The sequence below is a fragment of the Rhynchophorus ferrugineus genome, unplaced genomic scaffold (assembly GCF_030347505.1).
Source record: "Rhynchophorus ferrugineus isolate W39M unplaced genomic scaffold, kcgeb_rfMv2 rfM9, whole genome shotgun sequence".
In the NCBI taxonomy this organism is placed as follows: domain Eukaryota; kingdom Metazoa; phylum Arthropoda; class Insecta; order Coleoptera; family Curculionidae; genus Rhynchophorus; species Rhynchophorus ferrugineus.
Genome location: NW_027472588.1, coordinates 4513930 through 4539063, shown reverse-complemented (window position 1 = coordinate 4539063; position 25134 = coordinate 4513930). Strand labels below are relative to the sequence as shown.

The 25134-nt window shown below is 34.2% G+C and overlaps 1 protein-coding gene across 2 annotated transcripts; it reads left to right on the top strand.

Annotated features, from left to right (window-relative positions):
* Positions 1-254: 254 nt before the first annotated feature.
* On the top strand, positions 255-24101 carry kat80 (katanin p80). Of its 2 annotated transcripts, XM_076415210.1 has the most exons (9): positions 255-687; positions 750-1561; positions 5241-5535; positions 16559-16618; positions 16854-17032; positions 17325-17756; positions 17816-18057; positions 18116-18190; positions 23201-24101. In XM_076415210.1, exons 1-9 carry the CDS (start codon positions 654-656, stop codon positions 23454-23456), a joined length of 2385 nt encoding a protein of 794 aa, XP_076271325.1. In that variant the 5' UTR covers positions 255-653; the 3' UTR covers positions 23457-24101. The 2 variants fall into 2 exon arrangements, with proteins under 2 accessions (XP_076271325.1, XP_076271326.1); XM_076415211.1 differs by lacking the exon at positions 16559-16618 and having other exon boundaries at positions 303-687.
* Positions 24102-25134: the final 1033 nt, after the last annotated feature.

The window sequence follows — 25134 nt, the reverse complement described above, 5'->3', positions numbered from 1 at the left end:
ATGTTTTTAATCTTCTTTATAATTCTTGATAATAATGATCACGATTTACAATTATTCAAATAATATAGTAAACATTCAAATTATTTTCTATATAAATCTTTTTAACAATCAGCACATAGTTTTGCGTTATATTAAAAAATATAACTTTAATATTAATCTGTAGACATATAATTGTAAGTGGTGACACCTCTGATGATTTGCGTTAACTTGTGCCTGCCACTGCAATCACCAATGAGGCAAAAGGAATTGAAATTATATAGTTTTGTTCTTTTTCTATCTTCTGTTTTTGTTATTAGAGTGTTGTCATTTGTCATATTAATTTCAAGTGCAAGTGGTGCGTGTGGTATGTCTTTTACGGAAAAAAGAATATTTTGAATTTCGTGTCGTAATTTTTTTTTGGTTCTGTTGTGATACGTGATCATTTTATTGTCTACGAAGTTCACGTCGAAAAGGATCCATTCGTATTTGATTTGTCGTTATATTTTGAATAATCAAGCATCATTTTGCCTAAGAACTTTAACTATATTTATTTTAATGCAGTTCTATTTTTATTTTCCCACAGAATGTGGTCTAAGAAAATAACGATACGAGTTTTTGTTAATTTAAAATGATCGTGTTCATAAAGATTTTTTTAAGACAAGATTTTTGTTACAATGGCATCTTTAAACAAGAGATCATGGAAGCTTCGTAAGTGATGTCGCTATTATGATTTTAAATCTCCTTAACTATATATGTGTAATGATTTTCAGACGATTTAGAAGCCCACAATGCCAACGTAAACTGCGTTGCTTTAGGGCACAAATCAGGACGAGTCATGGTGACGGGCGGCGACGACAAAAAAGTGAATCTTTGGGCTGTCGGCAAACAAAGCTGCTTTATGAGTCTTAGTGGTCACACAACTCCTATTGAATGTGTACAATTTAATCAAGTTGAAGAATTAGTTTGTGCCGGTTCAAGAGCTGGTGCTCTTAAAGTGTGGGATTTGGAAGCAGCAAAACTTGTCCGTACCCTGAATGGCCATAGGAATGCAATAAAATGTGTAGATTTTTATCCCTATGGCGACATTTTGGGTTCTGGAAGTGGTGATGCATCCATCAGAGTATGGGATGCCCGAAAGAAAGGTGTTATATGTACGTACAACGGCCATCAAGGTACAGTGAATAGTATTAAATTTAGTCCAGATGGACAGTGGGTTGCCTCTGGAGGTGAAGATTGCACTGTAAAAATTTGGGACTTACGCTCTGGCAGAGTGCTTAAGGAGTTTAGCGACCATCAAAGGGCTGTGACATGTCTAGAGTTTCATCCGCAAGAGTTCCTTTTGGCAAGTGGTAGTGTGGATCGTTCTGTGCACTTTTTTGACTTGGAACATTTCAGTTTAGTGTCCACTGAAAGTGATTTAGGACCAGTAAGATCTCTATGTTTTCATCCTGATGGTGAATCAATATTTGCTGGTGTAAAAGACTATTTGAAAATCATAGGTTGGGAACCCAGCAGATTACATGATTCAGTGCCTGTTTCCTGGGGCAGAGTCTGTGATATATCCATTGCTCAAAATCAGTTGGTGAGTAATGCACAAGGTTATCATTATTCCTGCTCAGATGTTTTTATTTCGTTTCGAAAGATCATAACTCATTACCTTGAAAATTACCTTGTAGTTTTTTTGAATATTATTTTATAGCATTAAGTAATACTATCTCAACAGAATTACAAAAAAAAAACATAGTTTTTCTTTTTAATTCACTTCTAAATGCCGTCAAAATTTATTGTTTTTTGATAAGGTAAAAATAAATTATATATAGCTACGTTATCATATTAACTTTGTTAGCTATGTATACCGCTAATATTTCACCAATCTTAGCCCGTAATGTAAGACAACCTTGAAATCACCTACAGGACACAAGTTAGATGTAAATCCTGAAACCGGCATTGTTTTCTATGGCTTTCTTTAAAACAATGCTTAAAAGCTGTTGAACCTTCCAGCAGGCTGCTCGGGAAAAAAATCGGTCTGACATCATCTTAACTCCAGGAAAGTTGCATAAATTTTTTTAGTAGATAAAAATAAATTAGAATGTTTTTTCGCGAATATTTTATTTTTAGGTGTGATTACCGACTATTTTAAAATGGAAGATGTTTTTTTTTAAAGAAACTCAAGGACACTTTCTTACTGTCGCTAATGTTTTCTTTTGTTTTATAAGTTCGTTAAAACTGAATGAAAATCGTATAAACGTAATGACTGTGAATTTAATTTGCGACATTTAATCGCTACTTAATGTATTTAATAAACTTCTTCCAGTCAACTTTTGATACAGTTCAGAAAAATCGACTACGTCACTGGGTTTTTTTCATTCTATGTTACCGATAATCGATATTTTTAGCGACTTTTTTATGAATTCATATTTATGTTTGGTTTAACCAAGTATTTTAATGGTTTTCCTGTACATTTTTATGTAACGTATTGGTTTATATTGTTTAGTGATCATTATTTTGTCTTCTTTTTCCTACTCTACAAACATGACAAACAAACTGCTGTTTATTAAACTAAGTAATTTTTTATTTGTCAGTGCTCGTATTTAGTTTGTAAAATTAGAGTGAATATTTTTTTGAGAAATAACTCATGTATAAACGTGTTTTTGTGATAATGTAGTTTTTTTGTTCAAAAAGTAGATAATAGAAAGAACAGTTGTTCGGTGGACTTCCTCTAGTTAACTTCCAAGATATTGTTGCAGTGAATATTGCCGAGGAGTTCAAGTAAAATTTCACGACATTCACTAACTCATTTGTATACAAACAGTCGCGAGAGAAAGACAGCTGATAGAGAAAACATTCTGGAAACTTGTAGGGATTTTTCTACTCTCGATAATTATATTTTGTTGATCGTTTTCTACTTTTACTTCACACTGTTATTCCAAAATTTTAAAGTTTTCGACATAGTACTAGGTGAATATGTTCACGGCACTCTTTGCCTTAATATTATAAGTATTTAAATTAAAAATACATATTTTTATATAGTGATGGTCTTACATAACTTGTGGTCTTCGACTGTTGGAGAACTTGATGTTGTACATATGTTTTGTACTTGTATATTTTTGTGAGTCACATAGTAGTCTTTCTAGTAATACGTTTATGTAAAAATATATGGTTACACAGGGCCTGTGTGAATTGGCAAATCCTAGTGATTCAATGACGACTTTGTCCGCATGGACTTACTTAATTATAATAAAAATGCTTTCGGACATATCTAAAATTTACAGAACAACATTTAACAACGCTGTGTGTGTTTAATCCCTATATAATTTTTGTGTGGTCTACTAATATACTAGCTTTAACTATACGAAAAATTTACCATTACCATTTTGCTCATTATCATAAAAGATGAATTTAGGCTTAATGGTTGCATCAGTATCCAAGGTCGTTTAATTACCATTAAAGGAAATAAAATACATTAAATACTACTATAGCAAGAAACGTGCGTTAGCTTGGAGAGAATCCGTAAACAATTGAATGAATTACAATTTTAAATTAATATTTATAGTGAGCACTTTCTATCAAAATGATAATTATGTGAAAATTTAAACAGTCAAGTATGCTGGTTGTACTAGATGTTGATAAAATGTTGTCTCTACCAATACAGGATGTCGTTTTCCAACATTATGCATCGTAAAATCATATTTAGGGCAACATTTCTAGACGAAAGAAACAAAATAACGACGCATTCTTTTATGCATTGTTTCCGATACTTGCACAACTATCGAATGTTAAAAAAAAATACGCGCTACTAACTAGGACACCACCCCGGTTAATTTCCAAGGCAAATTGTTTCGAATCTAGACGATTTTATCACTTTTCCAAGTAGGTTAACGTTATTTCGTTTTCAAGTACGCGGAGAAAAAATCGGAAATGGTGACAGTGAAAAGGGGGTTAATGCATTGTGATGGCCCGTGATAGGAATTGATTTTTCATTGAGAAAATGGGCTATGGGACCGAATATATGAATGGATTCAAGGTCGTCTTTTGTAGAGCGAAATAAAAGTTTTTTTGGCGTTAATTATAGGGGTTTTTAAATAATAACTTATCGATATAACATATACCATTTATTTTAACATAGTAGTATATAACAGATCAATTGAAAAGTCCCCGGCCTACCATAGTAAAACACACTTTTGGCAAAATTAGTTTTTTTTTATTCAACATAATTCTCTTCAAGGGTGATACACTGATTATAGCTACCCTCCAACTTTTCGATACCATTTTTGTAGTACGATTTCTCCATTGCTTCAAAATAGGCCTCAGTTTCGGCGATCACCTGTTCATTCGACGAACATTTCTTCCCAGCGAGCATTCTTTTGGCTTTTCCAAGGCCAAATCGTTGTGGTTGCAAGACAATAATGTGTGTTTGGTGGGACCAGAGTGGCGTGGTGCCTATACCGTATTTCTATAAATCCGTTTTAACAGCAGTTTCTCAAATAATTGTGATATCACAGGTAACAGCCAAATAGGCCTGTAAGATGCAACTTATCCTGCCGGTTTGTCAGGTTTTTTAATCATAATTATTCGAACAACCTTAGGACATTCCGGAACATGCTTCAGTCTCAAACAGGCATTAAATATATATGTCAACATGATTATTGCTCTTCATGGCAGCTCTTTCAATAACCCAGATGAAATATCATAAATTACTGGACCCTTTTTAGGATTGAAATTGTTGTCAACTTCTTTGACAACTTTCATTGGAGAAATCAGTTTTACATGAACATCGGGCTGATAAACAGGATTTATATCTAATGTAGATTCTATATCATTCGATTGGAATACGTTAGCTAAATGTTCTGCGATAAATTTAGCTTTTTTATCATTGCGTCGAATCCATTCATTTCGAGCATTTTTAATAGGCGGCACTCTAATAATTACTCTTTTAAATATCCGAGTTGATTTCCATAGCGAGTAGTCTTTGTCTGCTTCCGGGCTTAATTTGCTTATATAATATATTTTTCGAAGCAACTCTGTTGTCAAATGTCTACAAAATCCTAATTTGTGATAATAATTACGTGTTATAAACCGGCAAACGTTGTAAACCAAAAGTCCAATTTGATGTGGCAACATTGTCATAAATTTTGATAACGTTCATTGACAGTTTTATTGGATTGCCTGCATTCGCGAATGTCAAGCATAGCAGCGTTGTCAATGCTGAATAAACACTCCCTATTTCAATATTAGATGATTATTGACGCTGGTTTTTTCAGATTGGGGCGTCGTTCCACTTAACCAAAGTCCTGGTTTACGTGGTGGACCTGAAAAAATGCCGACCAATGGGCGGCATCGCCGTGCCCGAGTCGCCCGACATGGACACCTCCTTCAGCCAGCATTCCACCCTGCGGAAGAGTTTCTCGAAGGCGGAGAGGCCGATCAGCCTCAAGTCCACGAACCCGGACGTGAAGACCATCGAGGAGAACACCTCCGGCACCGACCCGGAGGAGGAGTCGCTGGCCGACATCACCAACGTCACGGACTACAATGAAATATTTAGGGGAAAAAGCAGTAAGTACTTCTTATTCTTTACACATTTCTTAGTCTTTTCCACTTTGCAAACTTGTAAATTAAGCTAAAAATGTCTGAATTTGTACCGAGTAAATCGTATTTGCGGGAAGCTTTACTATTAGCTTCAATTTGAATAAAAAGGCGGCTGAAAAGTCATCGAATGCTCTGTGGCAACCATGCTCCATCGATTGGTTTTATATAATACAAAGGTGTTATTCTCCAGTATGACAATGCCCGACCACATGTCGCAAAACCGGAGAAAACATAGTTGGAAACACTAAAATAGGAAATGCCAGTGGAAGTGAAGTATTTTCCAGATCTTCTAGAGTTCTATAAAAAAGTGAATAATACAATAGATAAAAGTCCGTGGAGACGAGGCTTGGGCAGTCGATGCGATAGTGGCACGTCTGAACTGAACGGTGATCAATGAAGTACCCTTCCATAATCTCATACATAAATGTCTCGATGTTGCCAGATATTCTTTATCACATAATAGTTGGCGTTGACCATTATTCCACGATGTAAAATTCGACATGCCTCAAGCTTGCTACAGTACAAATTAAAGAAATTCTAAAAACTAATTAATAGGCCTAACAACTGCATTTTTCTCTTTAAGATTGATGCGTGAGTCAAGCGTCCACTTTCATTGGACATATTGATGAACCACAAATGTTTAAATAAACAAAAAAAACAGAGTTGAAAAAAAATTACTCCAAGTATGTATAAGGTCAAATACCTAAGGTCAAATTAGCAAATACAGCATGTTAGTCTATCCAAACGATTTTTTATATGATGGTAGCGAGTCAAGCTCACTCACGAAAATACATGGTAGATTTTATTTTAAAGCAAGGTCATTCGACCACTAATTATCGCTATCAAACCTGCGAAATAAACAATGCGAAGCTTTGTTTTATCAGATACGTTAATTTCGCGCGAGATTAAAAACGATATCAGTAATTGATATAGAAATCGTGATATTTATATACCAAAAAAAAACCGTAACTCGGGTTTAGTGAAAGTTCTTCGATACAAACAAAAAAATCGAATCGATTGTAATAGACAACGGCGAATGAATGATTTTTTCCTACAGATCATTCGCCGTTGTTATTGTAGGCACAAGATCATTGGAAGGAACGAATAGATTTTCGCGTTTGAGGAAAAACACATGCACTATCAGCGCCAAAATTGTTGGGTGCCGGATTATTTTTCACCGCGATGACGTCACGTTGATGTGAGTCTTGACAGTTCAATGCCCATCCGTCGAAGATCGTACAGTTTTTGTCGGTAAAATTATTTCGCAGTCATTTATGATGTGTCATAGCACATTTGAAATGGTAACGTTTAATAATTGGGTGGAATGATGGGTGTTTTCTTTATTGTCATTTTAATTCATCTTTATTTCATAGCTAATAGACTAAACCAGTAGTTTTGGACCAAGTGTCAATAAGTAATAATATTAATATAATCCTTCTAATAAAACAACCAACACACGTCATCAAAATTTATAAAGTATGATTTATTTTAACATTGTAGTACATCTAATGTATCTAACAGCCACAATAGTTTGTAGATTAGAGTTGTTTTGTTATATTTTTCCACGCCACCTATGAGGTAGAGTTCTAAACACGTTATTTTATCTAGTGGTGTCTGGTGGAGGCTTAATCTATTTTATCAACAATTGTATATCCAAGTAATGTATTTTAATTTAATTAGAGAGCATATTTACCTTTTTTTAGTTTTTCTTTTTTCCTTGTTAAGTCATTTTGATATCTCTTTATTTCTCTGGTACTGCCTGTCTACATTTTCCTTTATAAAATTAGAATTAATCACTACATTATCCCTAATTCATTTGCCATGTCTGTAAAATAGTTATTATTAATTATCTCTATTCATTCCGACTTAATGCTCATGTGTATTCTAAACTATTATATACTAATTTTTGGTAGCTACTGCTCTTATCACTCTGTTGGTAATTATCAGCATTGGGCTATAATCACACAACAAAAAAGGTTCATTCAGTTACTTTCACTATCAGAATCACTCTTCAAGTCAATTACCGAATATTAAACTCATACCACCATCCGTCCATTTATTTTCCTGTCTGTTTGATGTGGTTTTTCCTAACCGAAGGTGTTAATGTAGATAGTGCTCCTTTCTACAGGGTAACTTTTTTCAGTGTTGTTTCTAATATGTATATATATATATATATATGTATATATATATATATATATATATATATATATATATATATATTCCATCTAGGTACATAAATTGAAACAATAATATCTTCCATTCTTTCAATTAATTTTATTGTATGCTTTTAAGAATGGTATTTTTTAAAAAAACAATGTCTTAAATTTCCATTAGACCTTTTAGTGAGTTATCTTTATACCATTTAAGTCTTATGTTTCCTAACAGTGTATGAAGGGATCACATGTCTTTGAGTTTTTTATGGATACTTCCCATACTAACGGTTTTCTCTGAAGTAATTGTGCTAAATAATATTTATATTATATTATGAGTGTGACTGACTATGACTATTGTAAAGGTTCAAGACGTTTGTCGGTTATAACCTCCAATTATTACCATTAAAGTTTTGAAGAATTTTCACGGCATTTGACAACAAGGCGAATTTCATAAGCCAATTTGGTTACATGTTCGCAAGCATCAGGTTTTTATTTTATGTCTTTTTAGCTAGAGTAAAATAAGAACGAAAAATAGGGTCTGGTTTAAAACGAATTTACAAACTGCAATGGACAATAAATTCGACGAAGTAATGACGTGAGGTTACTGCTATTTTGTACGAGGCATATGGTTAATTTTTTTCGAAAAGTTATTTTGATATTTACAATATTGAGTGGCAACGAGCAACGAAACAGGAACCTAGAAAGTAATCAGAGTATCGTCACATCGAGATAATTGGATGGAATCATCTCCAATAACGCTTGAGATACCGTGCACTCCCGGCCCACTCAAAGAATCAGCAGCTTTCGAATGTGGGTTTGAACAAAATTGCAGCCAAAGTTATTTTTGAATCGCTCTCGCGCTATGGGCCTTTCGCGACACGTAGTAATCCGAATAATCGTTTATAATAACACTAAATTGTGCATCGACAATAGCCGTTTACGAAACCCTGTTGGCTGGGCCGCTTCCGTACTAGTTTCTCGTGTTCAACTCCACGAGGAGCGCCCAGGAAGCGGTGCCCAGGGACCTTTTGATCCCGCGTTGCATAATAAACGGTCGGTTCTACCTAAAGCGTTCGCGCTGCCGCCATGAGAATCGGATAGCGGCTGAATACGTGAAATATGTCAAGAGGAAATCGATCGGTAGCGGATTGATATGTTTTGTAAAACGGATGCTCATATCACATATTAATATTTTATTTCAGTTAATGAATTCCATTATTTCTTTTTGTTTTGTTTTGTGATGTGTTGTCAGTGTGATAGAAACTAACCTGGTCTCCCGTCACTCCTCTTCTCTATATATAAATAGGGTTTGAACATCATTTATCGATTTAGAACGATAAGCTCGACGCGTTTGTTGAGTTTAGTTTTTAGCCGGAAGAAGCGATGGAGCTAAATCAAGGAAATGAGACGGTTCCCTGATTCATATATAGTCTGTTCTATGTTTTTGTATATATACGTGATCAAGATGTTTAATACATTGCCTGTCGCAATTTGTAAATTCGTTTTAGAATCAGATAATATTTTCCTTCGCATTTTATTCTAGCTAAAAAGGGACACAATGCTATCTGATTAATTCGAAGACATAAACGAGTAAGCCTGTCAAAGTCGTCCGGTTGTCACACGTACACAAAATTCTTGAAAGCAATAGTGATAAGAGGTTATAACTCTAACCTATAAACTATTGTGGCTGTATAATTAACTGTAGCGTTTAGACGTACTATAGTGTTAAAATAAATTATATTTGATAATGTTTTTGTTCAATTATTTTATTTAGATTATAATTTTGTTGCATATCAATGCCAAATGAAGTAAAACTCAGCGTTAATTCGGCAACATAGGGACGTTTTAACGTTCCAAATTTAGATGATGTATGAACAAAATAACTTTTAATAGACTATAGGTTGAAATCTTAGTATTTTAGTGCAAACTTAAAATATCGCTTCAAGATAAGTGGGTATTCTAGTCTAGGCATTTTAAAAAATCGATTTTTAATATATATTTGTTAAAGTGAAACTTTTAACGCGCTTTTCTTGAAAGTACTTTTTTCGAGATGGTTGATGCTCGAAATTTGGCGTGAACCTTCTATCATATCAAAACAAAACTGAGTAGTCAAACTAAAAATTTGAAAAAAATACAATATTTAAGATAATAAATAGTTAATAATAATAAGCCCTCCATTTTCCCAAGTGCATTAAAAAGTTTACCTAGCCGGTTCTCATTTCTTAACATTTCTTGGCAGATACGACAATTTAATAGTTCATTAATTAGAAGATGAAATATTTGTTGAATGTTGTATTACAATAAGCCATCAGACAGAGATTGCCAATATACAATAATATTACTAGCAGTTATTTATAAATATTGTTTCATTACTTGCGTGGTTAATAACTTATTTAGCTTTGCGTGGTGTTGCAACAACTAAATTGCGAAGAAACGTTAAAATTTGTCCGAAAACTTTACCATTTATTGCGAACCAACCATAGATCGAATAGCCTATTGTAAGGCTTCGAAACGTAAAATCGCGATTACTGTTTTTTCTTAGCGTAAAATCATTTGTCCACTGGTATTACTTAACGTCGTGTCGTGAAATAACGAGAGTTCAATCTCATTGGCCTTTTATTTGCCATTTTATTGACATATTTCGAAGCCTGGTGCATTTATCTCAAAAACAACGACCAGTTCTTTTAGTCCACTTAAATAGTGAACGATTTTTTCATTTTTCGTCGTTCCTACAGAAACACTTACATATGCATAGCTGACCTGACGCTGTAGTCTAAAAATATCAGTTTCATTTCATTAAAAAAAAATCAATTCTCAAGGTCGTCACCTGTTGGAAGACATAAGTCGGCTATTTTCGTGAGTAAAAGCCGTAGGCCGCCTATCCATTACGCAAAACGCCATTTTTTCTCTTGTTTCAACAACAGACGCAGACGCTCGGCTCGATCTCCATCGACCTAGAACGCGAGGAACTCTAAAAGGCAAACAAAGAAAACACTCTGGGCGTGCAAGGTAAATGGCAACCGATTCAGCATCATTATCGACGTTTTGCCGTCATTATAACCCGTTTCCTGTTCATTTTTATTCTTCCCATCGTATATTATTTAATATCCAATAATCTCAATTAGTTCGAACTCTAGTTATACGAACTCGTCGAATGACGTACATAAAAAAATTGGGATTGGGATTGAAGCATCCACCTTTTTAGTGATTAAAACATCGGGTTGCGTAAATTACAACCGATAGCAGGTGTTAATGGTTTTTTTTCTCAATTTTATATGGTGAAAGTCTACCGTTCTAATGTCACATCTGTAGACGTTACATTTTCTATTGAACATATTGTGTAATTTGCTGAACTGATGAATCACGTAAATGTTTCTATAATCATTTATTTATCGTATTATTGTCTTTCTGTTGCATTAATATGAATAATTAACGTCGTTGATGATTTAAAATGGCAGAACGAGATCTGTATAAGCGATGTCTTGTTTCTGTTATTGAATTAAATAAATGGTAGGCGATTAACTTTGATTCGACTTTTAATTGGATTGTTTTTCAATAAATTTTCAACCATATATCGGTAAAACAGTAACAGTTTAACAGGGATCTGTTTCGAACGCACAGCAATTAAATGTTTTTGCTTGAATGATCGTGGTAAAACTTTTGGTTTTATAGTTGGATGTTTAACTTATGGTGGTTGTTTCTTCCGTTTTATATCATCAGGGTCATGTTTGGTAATGAAATAGCTTAATTATTTCAGCTGGAATTTTGTTTTACACGTACAGTGATATATTCAATAGTATACCATTCGACAATCTTTATAACATGAAAGTTGAGAATCTCCAAACGCCCAGTCGCCTTGAGCACTGCGCCAACTAAGCCGGCATTTGTTGCATCTAGTGTTTTTAGTTATTAAAAGCAGTCTGTTTAATTTTACTAAATTATGAGCAATTCTTTATAAAAAAAAGTTTTGAAAGTAGTATTCTGATATTTCTATTATTTAAAAACAAAACATTATATAAATTGATAATAAATTTTTAAATTAAAATAAATGGTGTATTATAGTATTAATATCTAATCACCCTAGATTTATAATCTCGTTGATCTATCTATCTTCTAAAATAAACAATTTAACTTTCAGGTTTATCTGGTATTTTAGTATTACTGGATTGGCGGTTTGGTATTATTTACAATATTTGCACAATTTTAAAATGACGTAAAATTCATCATATTTTATTTTATCCAAGCTGATACATTGTTTTGGAACTCTAAATTTTTTAACTCGCTGAATTTTCAAAAATCAGAATAAAAAGTTTTTCTGTTCTTTGGTGACAGTTATTTTGTTCATTTTGTGTTGAAGTAAATATTTTTACTCCCACGTTCGTCTCCGATTTAGCTATCGTTTCCTGTTTGATAGTTCTCGAGCGACGTCTCTTGCACAACCGAAACCGTTCCATATCGGAATAATCGGTCCAAAATCGCCTACCCACGCCGATCTAACCTAATTCCGTGGTTTGGCGCGTAAAAACCTCCATGGAGGCGTTTATGCTAATCGATGGGATCGGTGGAAGCACAAATCGGTTTCGTGTAGTCGGAATCTGCGCCTAGAGCGTACCTAGAACCACATTTCCGACGTGCCATCATCAATTCCTCGAGTTTTGGTAGCCTGCAGCTACTCAGTATGCAGACAATAGTCCGTGGTGGCTGCTAGTTTGGTATTGTAACCGGAAAGTCGTTGAAAAAAACCAACGAGTTCTGACATTTAGAAATATTTTCTGTGTTGTTATTTTTAGACGATTTTTATAATATAAAAATTCGTACATGAAACGGAAATTTCCAACTAATTTAATAATATCTTCTCCATCAAGATTGTTTCTTAAATATTTAAAATCGTTTAATCAAAAACTGTTGGGACCGGGAAATCGAATGATGAGGTTGTATATCGAATTCAAAAATATTACTTGAATAACCAATTAAAGTTTATGAAGGATGACATTAAAAGCTGTTTTATAATTACAACAGTTCCGGGCATTCTTATATTTATAATTTTGTGAACTCTAGGTGTATGAACTCTTTGACATTTATTTTCTCATTGCGTGTCGCACCGATGTTACGTCTCCACGGTTTACCAAGAAAACGATACAATTGTGACGTTTCTGTAAAAAAAACTGTTTAAACTCGAGGACGCTTGTACTCTTGTACCGTTTTTAACAGGAGTTTTCGTGCTGCGATAATAGCGCCTCTCGTACCTTAGAACTTTTTCCCGTTCGAGTAGCGTTCGGCATTTCAGACTCAGAAATCTGGCCTGGCGTGGACGCGAAACAATCGCTTACCGTAACGGTCAACGGTATGACATTTAAAGCGCCTGTTCAAGCAGAACGTTTAAATAGAGAGGTTATGTCGATATATATCAGAGCTATGTATAAAAATGCACAAATTGCTCTCTTTTGGGAAAAATATTCCGAGTCTGTCTCATTGTATGTGTACGAATTCAATTATTTTAGTCTTAACCAACATTAATAAATGTTATTTCCAAAATAAATCGCTCTATTGCATAAAACAATAACAACTTTAAAATATTTACAGGGTTCAAAAATGAGCCAGTATATGCTATATCTGATTCTTATTGTTAATCTTCCTCAGTACTTCAATTAAATTGCAGCATAGAAATATTTAAGATTATAAAAATTGTTATTTTTTATTGTATTTTAAAGACTTCTTTATACGAACTAAGGTTTATTTGGATTGGACCTTATTTGTACTCTTGCCTTTTGGACAATCGCAATTGTAAACATTCACAAACATAAATTTACGACCATGCCCCAGCAGGATTCGAACCTGCCACTGTCGCAACATTAGCACGACCGTCCTATCGCCTTCACCACTGGGCCAACCAAACCGGCTAAAAAATATTTATATAAATATATATGAAAATTGTTAAATATAGGATGGATGAAGGAAATATTGAATTCGAAAACAAATACCAACGAGCTCAGAAATCTAGAGTTCGAAAATTTAATCCATTTTTATTATATAGAAATTAAATTCCTATCCCGTAGTACTCTACTACGCTACATAGTAAATAGAACTTCACGTAATAAACAATAGCCATTGATGGGATCCACTATTTTTTACGTCGAAACAACCGAAATTAAAACCGTTCGAACAATAAAAGGAAGAAGAACCGTGATTCCATTGTTAACGGTATGCATATCACTGGATATGCATTAAAGCAATCGGTATCAAACGATTACTATCTATCTCGTGCGATAATCTAGCGCGTTGTACCAGTACTAGCCATGGCCCAAACGTTCACCGATCACGCTCCATCAGAAAATTTCGGTATTGGCTCTGCCGATGGTCGATTGCCGACCGTTCATCACCTGACGCAGAACAATATCATTTCAATTTTTATCGATATGCAAATGCGATCGGCACTGCCTTTTCTTAATGCAAAACGGCGCGTTTGATTTCGTATTTGGTTCGACGATTATATATCGAAAATAGATATGGTTAATGCCAGCAGTGTAGTGTCACAATATAGTCCGTATATTCATAAAAACATTGAGCAATAAACAGTGATGAACAAGTAGAAATATACTAGTTGAATATTTAACTAATAAGCCTGTGATATTTTAATTTTTTTCATTTTTTTTGGCAAACTGTTTCAACGAGTTTATAGATCTAGAGTTAAAAAAATGTTTTGTTAAAAATATACATTTCGTGTATACGTTTTGTATTAAAGTTGTCATAGAACTACACTATATGTTCTAGTATTTATCGGCTATATACGGATTATTTTTTTAATAAATTTTAAATTGCATGAATTTAAATTTTTAATAATATAATATAAATATTGAATATTCGATGCCTAATACATATCTGAAATTTTATCCATTATCTCGCACAACAAAAAATAATTAAGCCGGCCGATTTCGTTAGCGCAGTGGTCAAGGCGACAGGACGGTCCCCCTACTGTCGTGATAGCCGCAGGTTCGAACCCGGGGTCATTGATGTACTTTATGTTTGTGATTGTAATTGTAAATTACCTCGTTGGTAAAAAGTAGACTTAAATTATATATATATATATATATATATATATATATATATATATATATATATATATATATATATATATATATATATATAAATAATTACCTAGGAAAATCATCGGAATTCAACAAATTTGATCGAATAAAAAGCATAAAAACGCCATCATTTTACCGGGATAATGATGTCAGTAGGCAGAAATCGAAATTAACTTTCATTTCAATAAAAAAAAAACAAACGATAACTGTAGCGAAAAATTACATTTTGATTTAAATAAATCTACATTTAATAACAGAGGTGGCTTGTTAATAGTTATTCGCAGTAAATCGCAAAACGATTTGTATTAATTAACGTGACGCCGTAGAGTGAAAACAAAAAGATATCCATTTGTTATCATCGATTCAATCTTCTTTAATATTCGTATCACTTTTTGTTAAAAGAAAAAGTAAACGTACCAAGAAATGATTTTTAAATAGTTAGGTTTATATATAAAATCTACAAAATCTCTATTTCAATGAGTTTATAAGTCTAGAGTCAAAAAATTAAGAAACAATTAGGGATATAAATAATTTTGTCTTTTTTAAATTCAATTGATTTAAATATTTCAAATTGTATGAATCACATTTTAATCAGATAAATATTAAATTGCGTTTATTGCGGCATATTTGCCCTGAATGAAATATTTTTTATTTGGATTAAAAATAAAACAATGAGTTCGCATATCTAGAATCCACAAATTAATAATTGATAATAGCTGATAGTGAGTATGCAATTTGACTAATTTACCCTAATGTTCGAACTGATTTTTGAAATATTAAATTTTGTTATAAAACTAACCTAGAACACAACAGTAGTTTCACAAAACTGGAAGTAATTAGGAGACATACTATCAGCTGACCTATTTTTATTTTCTTATCATATATCCGCGAACTAATTGTTGATAAAACCGAATTTTACACTTCTTGTGACGTAAAATCGCTTTAACCTTTGATGTAATAATGTTTTAACAACGTAGCATATTTTGTTATAATCGTATTGCGATGGTACGTAATCTTAAACAATAAAAAAGTGGAACCAGCTGCTACTTGCCGGGATTGATACGGTGTTATCGGTAAATTTAACGTACCTCTTTCAACTTGAATATAACGGTTCTTTTTGTTGCTACACATTTATTATTAATATTAATTTTTTAATGAAGGTTTGGGTAAAAATTGAAAGTACAGGGTGTCTCAAAAGAAAATGTATTGTTGAGTTATAAGAATAAGGTAATGAATCCGAAGAATAATTGATTATTGATAGATTAGTTCTTCAGGGGTTTTATTAACCATTGCTCTCAAATCCATGTTGATGCCTTGTGCCTTGACTGATTTTCATTAGTTATGAAATTGTCTCTACTGATAATAATAATAAATTGTTAGATGTGATGCTTTGAGCAGATTCTCTCACATTATCTTCACTATTTTATCATAGTTAATGATCAATAATACCACTGAATTATTTAGCACTATAGGATATATCACAATAATCACAATAATATATCACATCAGATATTGTGAAGCAGTTTTTCCATGTTTTTATATAAGAACTTTTTGTTATACTTGAATTTGTTTTGGAATTGACAGATTGACCTAGTTTAATGTATTCTCTCTATATTTACTACTCTATATTCACATACCTTAATGTTGTTAACAATATAAATATTACATCGCATTTGTCATACTTAACAATTCTGTGTCGAAATAATAAACTGAATAATAATTTAAGTTATTTAAACTTAAATTTTGTTACAGTTGCTCGTACACCTCCACCTGAGCCTGAACCTTTCCAGGAACCAGAAAGGGATCTACCAGGTACTAAAATGCACGAAACTTTCGTAACACGATTACCCGTTTTTCGTTCTGTTTTTATCGTTTCTCCCCTTTAAAGTTAATTATTCACGGTCTGGTTTACCCAACAATACGATAAGCTCAAGGTCGAGTCTGAAAAGTTCCAACTAACACGGAGTCATAAATCCATTACTTTTTCGAACTAAGAAATACGCTTTTTTTGTCTTTCTCTTGTAATTGTATCCTATATTGTTTGTAGAAATTCCCGACACCAGTGCCATCTACCAAGACCCGTCGGAACCGCAGGTACTGAGCAACGTGCCGATCGAAAATTTCGAGGCCCTCTCCCTGGACGAAAGCGTGAACAATTACCGTAACTCGGAGCAGATAGTCTCGAGTCCCGTACAATATTCACGTTCCAAATCTAATTTGGATCAGGTAAATGTCAATTAGATTTTAAAAATATACAAATAAGTTCCTTCGCCATACCGTCATTAAAATAATAACTCTATAATGACTTAAAATGGTAAAACTCTCAGTATTCTGGCTCAAGATCTAGGTAAATTTATCTATTTGAGGGATCGATGTTTTTATTATATTTAATAATTTTAAGTATTGTCATCTTAATAACATAAAATGAATATAACTAGGATCCTTCGCCATAATATCATCAGAGCCTCTACCTGATTATCATAATTGATAAGTTTTATCAAGTTCTGCGTTGTTTTAGGTATATATCAGTCGACTAGCCAAACAACAAGACAAGGATAACAATGTATCCACGGTTAAGGTCAAGCCTACAATGAGATTCGGTTATCAGCGACAGACTAGCGTCAAGGAGGCTTCGGAAAGGACTCGCGATAAGTCGCTGAACAGCGGCATCAAACACAGTTCCTCGGAGGCGAACATAACGAAAGGCGGTTACAACTCGCGAAACGCGTCGAGGAAGAATTCCTTCTCGAAACCGACTCGCAACACTAGCGTTCCCAATGTCGCTCCGGTAAAGAGCTCTCCACGGATTACGGTGGAGAAGACGTCGCCTCCCGCGGAGCTATTTTCCAGTACCAAGTTATCGCCGGACGATTTCCCGGTAGACGAGAACGAATTCATACCGGTCTACAATGATCGACCTGTTGGAATTCAATTCGATGATTTTTTACCGGTAAGTTTTCACCTGAGTTTAGATTTTGTTTGGTTGATTTTGTACTCTTTTATTTACAGAAAAATAACGATATTCCTGGTTTGGGTCAACATCTACCGGAAATGTCGGAAGCTGAAGGCTTGGGAGTACTGATGCGGGGTCATCAGCCCATGGTCAGCATCGTGAACAACCGAATGAGAAACTTAAAGTTGATGTTCACCCAGTTCCGGAGCAAGGGTATGAAAGGAGCCCTGGAGACGGCGGTTACAATGGACGACGTCAGCGCTTTGGTGGACATCCTTGGCGTTTTGAACGGAAAATCGTAAGTTCTATGTGCAGAAATTAAGGCTGATGACTCACTGATGTGATTTTTTGGTTAGGTCCAACTGGAACCTGGATATATGTGTTATCATTTTACCAAAACTGATGGAGCTCATCCAAAGCAAATATGAACAGTAAGTACAAACCATTTTTTATTTTTTGTTGTGTTAAGTGTAATCAAATTAATAAACATATCAATCATTTTATAAAATCCTTGTTATTCTTGAGTGAAAAGTATGTATTTGTTGGTGAAAATATTTTTATGCAAGTTTTTACATTTGGGTCAATTTATTTTTAAGTATTTATCTCAGTTAAAAGCATGTCTCTAAAAATGAGTAAAACATTATACATTTTTTTTTATTTTTGCTTTATTAGGAATGAAAGCATATCTGTATGATTAAAAATATTTTTAAGTATAAAATGTTTTTAACTCTTTGAGTAGCATTTTAACATTTTAAGTAAAGATATTTATTTTTGCATATAAGTGAAACATATTTATCTGGAATGAGAGGTCTTAATATATTATGCAGCATAAAGTTGGATTTAGAATGACATGTGATAAGGTCGAGAGGAGAGGTGGGGTTATAATGATATTATGGTGAAGGAATTCTTAATTATTTCATGTTATAATTATTATGGTGAAGGGAGATAATTTATTTTCAATTTTTAATTAAACTAATAATATGTAAAATGATGTACACATGTACTAAATTATTTGCGTATGAGTGAGACAGTTAACTGACTGAAAATTATAAAACATTAAAATCAGTAATGACTATAGGTTGAAATTCTAATGATATTATGGTGAAGGAACATTCACACTTCGATTGATATACATCTTACTTGGCAGATGGCGCTGAGCTATACATTTTGGTGTGAGTAAGAATTATATATTTTAAAGGGAAGGAATCCTTTTGTGTTAATTAATTATTATATATTTGGTATAATTGGTTCCTCGGCTATGACGTATTTCGAATTTTATATTAAATTCCTTTCCCGTCGCGTCCTCGATGAAAACAAAAAAACTAAAGAAGTGAAAAAGAATCGATTGTTGGCAAGTAATAATACCAATTACTTATTTGCGGTAGTGAAATTTAATATTTATGACAGATGAGATGAGTACATACCGACGTCTGGTAAGATTATTTTGTTCGAACAAGACCCCGATTGATATTCACGGTATTTAACTTTTGTTCTGTCGCAAATCTTTAATTGCTTGTTATTAATCGCTCCTGGGGTCAAGATCCTGGTGGTCGCTTGGTTTGTTGTTTTTTTTTTCGATATACCGTCGCGGTTGCGAATGGTTTACGATTCACAGCACGTGCCAGTATTAATTGTGCCTTTAAGATTACTGAACATAATGCGCTCCAGACTATATGGTAACCGATTCGAGATAAACACTGAATAAATGTCGTTAATTGTCTGTATATGAGGCGGACAAGCCACTCTATAATTGTTCTTATCCATTTGGGGAAAATGTTTAGGACACGGAAAGCAATATAATGTACAACATAAGATTTTTACAGTGTTAATTGTTCTGATTTTTTACTTTGTTTTCGGCGGAACCTCCGCCATTTTATCATAATAACCTCCACCATATTATCACGAAAATATTCAACATAAAATTGCTTGGAAGAAGAACGTTTCCTCGGTCAACTTTTAATCAGTTCTGGTGCCAACGGCACGAAAGAGCAGGCGTCGGATATCATTAAAACGGCGCAATTTGAGCCGCCCGCCAATTTGAATAAGTACACGACACGCGTACATCTAGGCACGGCCATTATTCGGCGATAACAACATAGAACGCCCCCGGCATTACCGTAACGAACTGGAACGGGGAAATAAATCGGGAGCAGGCCGGCGCGCAACTCTTTCTCGGCCCGTAAAAAGGGACGCTGGGTGTCCTTTGACAGGGGCAGGAGGGCGGTGGAGACGATGACTACCCCCCGCGCCCGACTAGTCCTAATTACTGTTTTCCGGTATCGGTTCATTTTCGACGTTTGTTTTTTCCACGTAATTTCGGTCTTCCTGTGCCGATCAGCCAGCTGACGGTCCTTCGAAACGCCCGAAATAAACATTCAAATTCTATTTTATTTGGGTGTTTATGTGTTTTTGGGTGGTTTAGTGTTATTGGGCTGTTGTTTTCTTCCTGGTCATGGTTGGGCTAATGGGTTTTCAAGATGTTGTCGGGTTATGAATGAACTGATATAAAAATGTATGTGAATATTGAGAAAATAGTCAAATAAACATTAAAAATTCGATGTTGTTTGACTTTTTATGTATTTTGGACGGTTGATTATTATTAGACCGTTGTTTTCTTCTTGGTCACGGTTAAGTTGATGGTCTTTTAAGATGTTGGCAACTTCTAAACTAAGTAAAATAGAAATATATATAAAAATGGAGAAAAAAAGTCATATAAAAATTAGAATTCTTTTTTATTTGGGTGATTTAGTTATTGGTCTGTTGTTGTTTTCTTATTGGTCATAGTTAGGTTCTTCAATATGTCGTTGATTTCTGGAAGAAATGTACTAAAAATATTTCTATAAGACTTGAGAAAAAGTCGGATAAGTATTGAAATTTTGTTTTAATTAGGTGTTTCTGTATATTTGGGTTTAGTGTCATTGGTCTGTTGTTTTCTCTTATGAAAGAACTATTATAAAATTATATGTGTAGATTGAGATAAAAATCAGATAACATTCAAATTCTATTTTATTTGGGTATTTATCTGTTTTTGGGTAGTTGGTGTTATTGGGCTGTTTTCTTCTTGGCCTTGGTTAGTTTGTTAGTTTTTCAAGATGTTGAATTGTTATTAAATTATTATAGTCACATAAACATTGGAATTCTATTTTATTTGGGTTTTTATGTACTTGGGACAGTTTGTTGTTCTTGGTGTGTTGTTTCCTTCCTGGTAGGTTGATGGTTTTCCAAGATATTAGCGAATTCTGAAAGAAGTAAAATAAAATATGTGTATAAAAATTTATAATAAGATCAGATAAACACTGAGATTCTATTTTATTTCAGTATTTATGTATTCTTGGATAGTTTAGTGGTATTGGTCTGTTGTTGTTTTCTTCCTGGTCAGGGTGAGGTTAATGGTTTTTCAAAATTTTATCTGGTTATTAAAGAACGAATATAAAAATGTATTCAGGATGTTGTCTGGTTTTGAAAGACCTAAAATATAGAGGATTGCATAAATTGAGAATTAAGTCAGAGCAATAAAGTATAATGTATTAGTATTATATTTTCTTTGGCTGGTATAATTTTATTGGTCTGTTGTTTTCTTCTGATTATGATTAGACATTTTTCTATTGATCTTCAAAGAAACCTGGATCATATAAATTATTATTGTTTGAAAATTTCTCCTGTTATGGCCAGTACTCTATATGTATTTCGATCATATCAAATAAAATAAACTATTCAATGAGTAAATATGAGGAAATTTAACAAAATGTGCAGTTTTTCGTTGATGTTCCCTTCGTGTTTGCAGAAAACATATTTACGGATTTCATCTGCGCTAAAATGTACATATGGGGTTGCGAATATTAACATATTCATGTCACCTAGCGAGCCTAAGTTTACAATAACTATCGCGCAGTTGTTTCTAAACACCGTCTCACCCTTAATAGAGTGTCATCCCCGTGACGCTCTTCACTGACACTTCAAATATTTATCATTCAAAGTTTGACGCGATGTTTTGTCACATTTTATTTGCCCCCCGTCGGCCTCATCGCTTCAAAAGTGTCACTCGACGCCTCATTAAGACCCTTCCTCGCCGTACCTGGATTTGCATAAGGCCGTCGTTGCCGTTATTGAAATATTTTCTCGATAGGTCCTCTCGACTCGTTATCGGAGCAATCCGACACTCTCGCCGCGGTGGACGGTGACGAAGGGGGTATCGACGATCGCGCCACGGTCATGGGAACGGACGGGGCAGGGAAGGTGAATCGGTTTGCACGGTTCTAAATGTAAATGAGGCGATTTTTTCTGGGTCCGGTCAGCTTCCGTGGGTTATTCATGGGTGTGTGGGTCGGGCACGTGACGCTGCTCATTTAACGGATGAAAACTAACCGGTGCTGAAGGGGTTAATAATGGAAATTGTTCGATTGAGTTGTTAATTTTTTGTTCTGACAACGGCCGAACCGTTTAATGTCCCAGCGAATGTTAACCACATTTTTCACACACATCTATTGAGGTGTAGGCCTATAGATGTTGTGGGTGCTTGCATGTAAGTTGATAATACCGTGTGATAACAATTTTTCTAACATAAATAAGATTACGTGTTTTGAATTCCTTATTCCATAGTTATAAACATTGTCTATTGACATGGTTTTCTAATACTTTACGATCCTTAGTAATAGTGTGAATACTATTTACTAGTGTTGCGAACAATCGACTGAAAACAGTCGAAAGTCAAAAAACTAGCGACCGAAAAGCATAAATTGGGTACTTTTTTGTCAAGGTCGCGGCTAGGACGACCGAGCCAGAACGTTAAACATCTGTCGAATGAAACTAGTAGAACCAAAGATAGTTACTAAAAGTACGACTGAAACAGTCGATAGTAAATAGTAACAAAATCAATCGGACCGAAAATAGCGACTGAAAACAGCGGACTGAAACAGTCACTGGTAAAAAGTAGTAAAATCAGTCGAACCAAAAATAGCGACAGAAACAGTCGATAGTAAAAAGTAGTCAGTTACTAAACAGTCGATGGTCAATTTCAGTCGATAGTTCCCAACACTACTATTTACGCTTAAAAGCTGTATTACTCCACAACGGCAGTCGATATCCTTCCATACTACTTATTGCATATTCGGTGATTTTAAAAGAAACGTATGAAAAAATGCAACTAATTTTACTTAATTAAATAGTAAGAATACAACTGGAAAGTTTGTGTTGGACTTAAAAATTGTTACTACAGGGAGGTTTCACGAAATATTGTCGTTTTCTCTACTTATATTGATCTGTACATACATACATATATACATTTTAAAATTATTCCCTTTACTCTGTTATGAGGGAACATGATTAACTTTATAAACTTTATAGATTAAACAACCACAGGGCGATCAAACAAAACGAAGAACTAACATGATTTGTGTTCCGACCTTATATTTTTGATTACATCCAATTCCATATTGTTACAGATACGTGACATTGGGCTGCGACGCCATCAAGCTGATACTGAAACACTTCGGCCCGGTGATCCGGAGTAACATCAACTCTCCAGTGGGATCGTTCGGCGTGGACATACCGCGCGAGGAGCGCTACCAGAAGTCGGTCAAGTGCCACGAGCTCTTGTCCCAGCTGCGCACCTGCATCTCGAAGAAGCTATCGCTACCGGGCCGCGCCAGCCTGTGTTTCAGGGAGGTGGAGTCGCTGATGGCACTGTCCCTGGACTGATGAAGGACCTCGGAGGGTATTTCGTCGCGGAATACGACAGTCATCGAGACCTGAAGGTTCTTGGGGCCTCGCCGCCCGACTTGGACCAGGCGGACCCCCACCGGAGTCGCTAGAACGGAAGGAAACTTATTTTTTCCGATTATATCCACATGACATCCGCGTATTTTAAGACTTCGAGTATTTTAAGAGAACAAGTTCCGTCCATAGTGATGTAACACACCTCCCACCCATATTCCCTATCCCCTCCTCCCGTGCCCCAAACGTATCGTCATAGTAAGGATCTGGTAGATTTTGTATTTTCACACACAAAGACATGTATCCATGTATACCATAAAATACTACTAACCGTCGACCTTTGTTGTTCTGTTGTTCGAGTTATACGAAAACAGTCGAAGGAAGTAAATAGGATTCGATAATGATTGTTGATTGTATCTTGCCGGTTAACGAAGACGTTTTGTTTTGTTTTTTTCGTTTTACAGCGACCAATACTCCATTTTGTGCCATTCGTGTTGGTTCACTTTAACTTTTAATTATTCCTTAAACGCGAGAATATTTTAGTTTTGTATTTAGCCGTAAGGGTATTGTAACACAAGATTGATCTGTAATATTTATAAATAAAGTAATAAAGAAATTAACAAAGAGAAATGGTCATTTCAACTGTCTTAATTTAGAATAATTTTTTTCAGTTTATATTTCCTAGTAGACTTAATTTAGGCTTGAAATAAAAACAAATTTAAAGAAAACAAAATAAAAAAGAACAGTAACTTCTAATCAGACTTCTTGAGATCTACGTGAAAATGTAACTGAGTAACTGATTTTCGTTGAAAATGATTGGTTTGAAAGGTAAGCAGAATATATATATTCGATAAATATAGTAAGGGTAAATAATAACTCGCGTTCACTTCTAGGCTTGTCCAAATAATATCGATATCTTTTTCAGATCAAATCTAGAAAATATCGATACTTTTCAGCAAACTTATACATTTCGTAAATTAATCATTTTTGTTGCAAAACTAAAAACTGTTGAAACTGATATATTTCATTAAAAAATAAATATTTTTGTGTCGTTAACATAAGGATTTCTAAAATATCAATATCAAAAGATATTTTTCAGATATTTACCTTTTATTTGCGGCCCTTTTTTGTTTGTCGAAGTAGTTAATCTATAATATTTGGAATTATTAATTGGTATTTCTTATATCACGACGTAACTAGTAATCAATAACTAGTCATCATCTAGTTAGCTTTAGATATATTAAAATATGTACACAATAATGTTAGTTATATTGAACAACTATATATTACTAAGGATATTAAGATGGATCTTGAGGATCATGCAAAAGAAGGCATGATAAAGGCAGCATTGAGACAAATCAGTACAATGTATATACTCAACACCGGATGTCTTTCATGGACAAATACATGACTCTTGCAATTGGGCTTTCCGTAAATATCAACTTTTCATCAGTCACAGTACCTACGCCACGGAAAACACTTCTTTTATTGTCTGACTGGCAATGAAATTGGTATGTTGAAATGGAATTTTCAACCAATTCGTATGCTAACCATTTTATTTAAATTTTGGATCCTTCCGAGTCTTCAAACATTTCTGGTAAACATTAACATCAAAATCATCACTATTAAATCATAATAAGCAAAACGCACGGTTGGAATATGA